This window comes from Bidens hawaiensis, unplaced genomic scaffold (genome assembly GCF_021521415.1).
Source record: "Bidens hawaiensis isolate Kalapana, Puna unplaced genomic scaffold, B.hawaiensis_p1.1 tig00027313_1, whole genome shotgun sequence".
NCBI lineage: Eukaryota > Viridiplantae > Streptophyta > Magnoliopsida > Asterales > Asteraceae > Bidens > Bidens hawaiensis.
In genome coordinates, this window is record NW_027505093.1 from 101,843 (window position 1) to 108,931 (window position 7,089).

The 7,089-nt window shown below is 31.1% G+C and overlaps 1 protein-coding gene across 1 annotated transcript; it reads left to right on the forward strand.

Annotated features, from left to right (window-relative positions):
* The first annotated feature begins 350 nt into the window (after positions 1–350).
* On the forward strand, positions 351–3,593 carry LOC143610646 (universal stress protein PHOS32-like). Its single transcript, XM_077085062.1, has 4 exons — positions 351–582; positions 658–767; positions 2,184–2,302; positions 3,406–3,593. Exons 1-4 carry the CDS (start codon positions 408–410, stop codon positions 3,482–3,484), a joined length of 483 nt encoding a protein of 160 aa, XP_076941177.1. The 5' UTR covers positions 351–407; the 3' UTR covers positions 3,485–3,593.
* The last annotated feature ends 3,496 nt before the right edge of the window (positions 3,594–7,089 follow it).

Below are 7,089 nucleotides of genomic sequence, written 5' to 3' on the forward strand. Positions count from 1 at the left end.
GGTATTTAGTGGCATAATATATGTATAATTGTTTTTTATTTATTTCTTGATATGCAATTATTATATATAGATATTAAAATTTAGGGTTTAATATAACCAAGTCAACGAGCCGAGCTAACGAGTCGAGCCAGACCGAGCCACGAGCCGAGCTGACCTTGGCTCGAGCTCGGCTCGTTCAGAAATCGAGCCGAGCTCATTTAGAATCGAGCTTTTTCGAGCCGAGCATTTTTCAAGCTATTTTCGAGCGAGCCGCGAGCTTTTTGAACATCCCTGATACCAAGTAGTCAAAAGAAAGAAAAGTAAAATCCCTCATTCGTACTTCTGTTTTTCTACAACCTCATTTGTACCCTGCAAACAGTTTGTTAAAACATCTTTTGACTTGGGTTGTTTTTGATCTGATAGCACAAATGGCGAAGGATCGGAAGGTAGGCGTGGCGATTGATTTCTCCAAAAGCAGTAAAGCTGCTTTGCAGTGGGCGATCGACAACTTGGGTGACAAAGGTGACACGTTCTACATCATTCATATCAAATCTCATTCCAATGATGAGTCCAGGAACAAACTCTGGGAGACCAACGGCTCTCGTAAGCAACGATATATTGATTCGATTTGGTTTGGTTTATTAAACTGTGATTGATTTGTTTTTGTGGTTATATTAGCTTTGATCCCGTTGGTGGAGTTCCGTGAGCCGGAAGTCATGGCGAAATATGACTTGAAGGCGGATGTTGATGTTCTTGATATGCTTGATACTGCAGCTAGACAAAAAGAGGTTCTAATATCTTCGAAAATATTGATGAACATTAATTGTTCTAGATTTAGAGTATTTATTATTATTATTATTATTATTATTATTATTATTATGCTATAGTTTTGAACTACATTTGTATTTGTTACGCTACTTTATTTTGTTGTAGTGTCATGATTGTTACGGTACAAACACACAACAAATGAAGTAGTGTAATAATAATTACTCTAGTTTAAATAAATTACTTTGGTTAGATGTGCGATTCTCGTGTTAAGAGTTGTTTGTATTTGGTCCTATCACTATATCCTGTTAGCTCATTATTTTGATCCTGAATTAATTCAAACTGTTAAACTTACTTGATCCAAACTTCAATCTCCAAATTTAATGTTTATTTTTCCAAATTTAGGTGATAACTAATAAGTTTTTTACATGAGTTAAGGGCTGCAAACGAGCCAAGTCACTCGTGAGCTATTTGAGATCAGATTGGATAAAACGCTCGAAGCGAGCCGAGCTTATCCAATGTGAGCCTCAAATAAAGCTCGTTTAATTATCGAGCTCAAACCTTGTATTGGAAGATTGTTTAGGCTTGTCGAACCTTAATATGGTTTTAAATTTTTAAGCATTTTGGACTTCTTTGTATTAATTTCACACTGCTTAGCCGAGCTATGGTTTATGTAAGGCACCGCACACGAGCTCTAGCTGAGCATTTAAAGGGCTTTCTCAAAATATATAAAAAATAGATAAAAATGCATATGGATTAATTGATAAATAATAAACGAACCGGGCTTGAACTTCAAAAATTGACTCACGAGCCGAACTCGAGTTTTAAAAAAGAGCTTGAAACAAGCCGAGTTCGAGCTCAGGCTCTGCTAAGCTCAAGGACGAAGCTTAGTTGGGGCCAGGGGTGGCCCCGGCTCCCTCCGTTTTTTCGCTCGATAGTATAAATATATCCTTTTATTGTTAAAAATTTTTATACATAGTGTAAATTTACTCGTTTATGACCGAAAATTTGAGTCCGTCCCCCTCCGTTTTTTCGCTCGGTAGTGTAAATTTATCTTTTTTTCCCGAAAATTTGTATACATAGTGTAAATTTACCCGTTTTCGACCGAAATTTTGAGCCCGGCCCCTCCGTTTTTTCGCTCGGTAGTGTAAATTTATACTTTTTCGGCCGAAAATTTTTACACATAGTGTAAATTTACCCGTTTCCGACCGAAATTTTGAGCCCACGCCCCTCTAGTTTATGAATTCTTTTTTACATATTGAGTCCGCCCCCCTCGACATTTATGTCCTAAGCTCATTTACATCCATACCTTAAACGAGCCTATGCTTGTCTCGTTTAGCTAGTCATTGTAAAATGTGTAGATTAAGAAACCTATGACATTAATTTGGGTGTTCTGTATTGTTTAACATGATTACCTGATTTTGAATATGTTTTGTTAGATTCAAGTTGTGGCCAAGTTGTACTGGGGAGATGCAAGGGAGAAGTTGCTTGAAGCTACTGAAGATATGAAGCTGGATACACTGGTCATGGGTAGCAGAGGACTCAGTGCTCTCAAGAGGTATCTTCCCAACATTCTAATTCTATCATCTTTTTTTTTTGAATTGTTTTTATTGAAATGCTTAAATTGTCTATCAATAGATCATATTAGCTATAACTAAATGCTACCAACTTTGGCATAACTATAAATTATATGTGTTCTTAATGAAGCAAATGCAAATGAGATATCGATGCTTGAAGTGAAGTGTTTGAAACGGAAATTTAAATGAGAAACTGGGTAAAAGTTTTACTGTTTTAGAAGAACGAACTAACATGAAGGGTTTATAATGAAATCAAGATATTTATTAAGGTTAAAAACTCTTCTCGGTAAACTTGGATTAAATCATAACATTTGGGAAATTGGGAGGAAACTATACAAAAAACTAACATACAAACGTTTACATGTATGGGCTGTCTAGCCCAAGAAGCAATATTGGACCTAAGGTACTTTAGAAAATAGTAGCCAAGCCCATAACTATGAATTGCATATTTATTGTGTATATGATATGCTCATCATTGTAGCACATAACATATTTGTAATAAGCCAAAATTTAGGTACTAGCTAGTAATATCATGACCAGTTATAAGATCTTCAAAAGTTATATAAGAAACAAGATTAATAAGCATATAGATAATTTTGATTTTTAAATTAAGATTTTCCTTTAATATGAATTATGAACAACTTGACTAAATAAATATCAGGGTTTTGAATAACTTAATTTTTCTTTTAAACTAAAAAACAATTATAAAAAATTTAAATAATGACTTAAAGCAATCTTTGAGATTAATAGGATGGTTGATTACTTAGCACCTATTTGCCTCTAATAATAATACCTCAATTAGATTGGTCCTTGCTATTTAGGCATCCGCAATCAGTTCGAAGGCCAAAAGCGCGTAAATTTAATAGTATAATTAGAGGATGCATGAATTAGCCGTCATTTTGTAAAACCATGAGAATCTAGGACAAAAAAAAGGTGTTTGTAAACTCTTCAATTTGAGAAAAAAGACACTTTATGTTAAATATATAAAACATGTGAACATTTGACCTATAGATACAATGTTTTATTACAATAATGTTGTGAAAAAGCTAGTAACCTTTTACTTTGTATGATTGTGATGTTGCAGGATAATACTAGGAAGTGTTACAAACTATTTGGTCACTAATGCACATTGTCCCATCACCATTGTCAAAGATAAGCACTAAAATGATCCTGTTTGGTACTATCAATAATGCCATGACGTATTACTACTTCAGGCAGCCTTTTCATTTCTGTTTTATTATCGATCTTAACTTGATATCTACTTCATGTCATGTGACTCATGTGGCTTACAAAGCCAGAAAGAATAACACATCGTTTTATTTGTTATATTTAATATAATATTCGGACAATAAATCATGTAAATGTGTTCACAAAGAACGATTGTTGTGTGTTGTGGCTTAAAAGCCTAAAAAGATAAAAATATATTTAATTATATTTTGTAATTTATAGATAGAAATCTTATAAAAGAAAACACCTGCTTGTTGCTTTTTTATTAGTTTAGTTTCATTATTTTTTTTAACTCTAAGAATATTATATAGTTAGTTTCTAAAAAATAAATAATAATATAACATAAATAATTTCTTTTTCTATTTAAGTATAATGTTGTCATATGTTCAAATGACGTTTTATAAATGTTGAATTGCTTTTACAGAATCTCTATCTTAATCTATAAAAAAAATCCACATTTCTCTAAATTTATATCAGAAGTTTGTTTAACCTCCACATGTCACTCTTATATTATTTCGATTAAAGTGTCATTTTCGTTCTTATGGTTTGATAAATAATGTGAATTTAGTCTAAAAAGTTTATTTTTTGCATATGGACCCTCCATGTTTCCCAGTTCTTGCCAATTACATCCAAATCACTAACTCAGTTAAATTTAATCGTTAAGTCAAGGATATACATGTCTTTTCACTATTTCTTTATTATAATACTTATTTTAGTGAACTGCGATTTTCGTCTTTGTGGTTTGTCCAAATCTGCAGTTTTAGTCCAATACTTTCAAGTTTGCAATTTTCGTACTTGTAGTTTCATTTCACTTGCAATCAAACCCGAATTTATTAACCTTGTTAATTTTGGTCGTTAATCCATTTGTGTGCCCCTCACGTGACGACCAGCTTTGTCGTTTCTCTCCCTAAATAAACTTCAGTTCTAATTCGCAAGCCTCCTCACGTGAGGGGCTGGGGTGTATTTGCAGAAAAAGGAAAAAAAAAACAAGGAACAAAACTGTCCCTCACGTAAAGGGCACACTGATGGGTTTAACGACCAGACTTATCGATATTATGGAATTTGGGTTTAATTGCAAGTGAAATGAAGCCACAGGGAAGAAAGCAAATTTGAAACTACTGGACTAAAACTGCAGATTTGGACAAACTAGAGGGACGAAAAACGCAGTTCACTAAAATAAGTATTATAATAAATAAATGATGAAAAGACATGTTTACCTCTGACTTAACGATTAAATTTAATGGGGTTAGTAATTTGGATGTAATTGGCAAGAACTGGGAAACGTGGAGGGTCCATATGCAAAAAATAATTTTTTTAGACTAAATTCACATTATTTGTCAAAGCACAAGAACGAAAATAACACTTTACTCTATTATTTCTCTATATTAATTTTTTCATTATTATTATTTCTTTCTCTATCTAATATATCTTTATACGGTTAACTTTTAGACGTACATAATGTCACATAAGGTCGTACAATACAAAATGGTTAAAAGTATAATTCAAAATGTTTAAAATTACAAGGGTTGAGTTATTCTAAACATGCCAACAAAAATGAAAAGTATAAGAAATCATAATTAATTGACATGTGTTAAATAGGGACTAAAGGAAAAAAAAATAGTATAAAAGTAATTATGCACATTTTCTCTCTTCACATGCAAGTCATATGTTAATTCTCCCATCATTCTTTGGAACGACCAACTACATCTATAACTTTTTCATATGATATTTTTTTAAATAAAATTCACCATAATAACAAGCATTTTTATCTTTAATATATATATATAATTTTATTATATAAAAATAAAAAAAATTACGTCATTGTGTCTTTTTGCTTACCATTGTGTCTTTTTTCGGCATTGTGTCTTTCTGTTTGTCAATGTGTATTATTGTCATTGTGTCTTTCAACTGATCATTATGTTTTTTTTATAAATATTTATAACACCTTCGTGTAATAGTATGTAAATATAATGAAAAATACCAACATATTATCTAATACATAAAACACAGTGATAAATATATAACATAATAACCTGAAACGTAAAACACAATAATGAATACATATAACAAAATGGCCCCAAACGTAAGACACAATGGTAAATACATATAACGCAATGACTTGAAACGTAAAACACAATGGAATCTACAGATTACGCAATGAACATAATACTATTTTTCTCAACTTAAGTGAATGTTGAGCACAATGACTATAACACAATGATAAATAGAAAGACAAATGTTGAGCATAAAGACATAATAAGAACAAAAAGACACAATGATGTAATCTTTGTGTTAATTTTTATTTGTAATATGAGTACCAATTGAAAAACATGATGACCAAAATCTATAACACAATGCATAGAAAAACATAATGAACAACCAAATAACACAATATAAAAAAACCCCAAACTTTTTTTTATATTTTTATATTACAATATGATATTCATATTATAGATAAAAAAACGTTTGTTATTATGGTAAAAAAAAATTCTAAAAAAATATCGTATGAAAACGTTATAGACGTTTTAAAATGATGGAGAAATTGACATATGACTTGCATGTTGAGAGCATAAAGTCATCATAAATAAGTTATTACCTTCATGTCTTTCTCATTAATATATTATTAAATTAATCTTCACCGATATATGAATTAGATTCCTAAAATACATAAATTTTATAGTAGTGAACAGAGAGCCTCTATATATAGAGATTTCATAAATTAGAAACCTCTGTTTTTCATATGAAAATAGGAGATCGATGATCGGATGGATAAGAGATACAAAGGAAATCTCTATCTTGAGAATAAAGGCAAGACCTCAATGCGAGTGCTGCTCTTAGAAATAACTAAAACAGAAAGCACATAAAAAAACTTTTATAAAATAGGACATTTCTAACTAAGTATTACTATTGTACTAATTAGTTCATTCAATCTTTTTTTTTAATTTTAATTTGGTTACTTAAGTTTCAGATAGTGTTCTAATATTAGGTATTTTTTTATAAATTGGATGTGGCTCAATGTTAGAGCACTCACTTTATAAATGAGAGAGAAATCTGCATTTTGTTTCCCTGGAAAATAACGTAGCGAGATGGAATAACCACTGAAAAAGAATTTGCGAACTTTGACTCCCTGTGTTACTCCGGCGGGTTCTTCTGACTTCTAGCGTCAGTTGACCGTAGGTATTTTAGTAATAATACCAACATATTAAGGGTATTTTAGTAATCTAATAAATAATAAATATAATAATAATAGTAATAATAATAATATAATAATAATAGAAATAATAATAACATCATCTTCATAACATCAGCAGCAGCTTCATCATCTTCATAACATTATCAGCTTCATCATCTCATCTTCATCAACATCTCATCTTCATCATCAACAACCTCAAATCCTCAAACCCACCACCAAGTAATCCCTCTCAATATCACCATTCAAATCAATCCTTATTTCAATCAATCATAAGAACCCATTTCTCAATTCAATTGCCCATTCTTATATACCCAATTACCTTTGTTAATAATAATAATAATAATAATA

Excerpts from the sequence above, each read along its gene's own strand:
- LOC143610646 (XM_077085062.1), top strand. The coding sequence starts at position 408 with ATGGCGAAGGATCGGAAGGTAGGCGTGGCGATTGATTTCTCCAAAAGC. Across the intron at positions 768-2,183 it reads CTGCAGCTAGACAAAAAGAG|ATTCAAGTTGTGGCCAAGTT; the intron begins GTTCTAATATCT and ends ATGTTTTGTTAG. Across the intron at positions 2,303-3,405 it reads GGACTCAGTGCTCTCAAGAG|GATAATACTAGGAAGTGTTA; the intron begins GTATCTTCCCAA and ends GTGATGTTGCAG.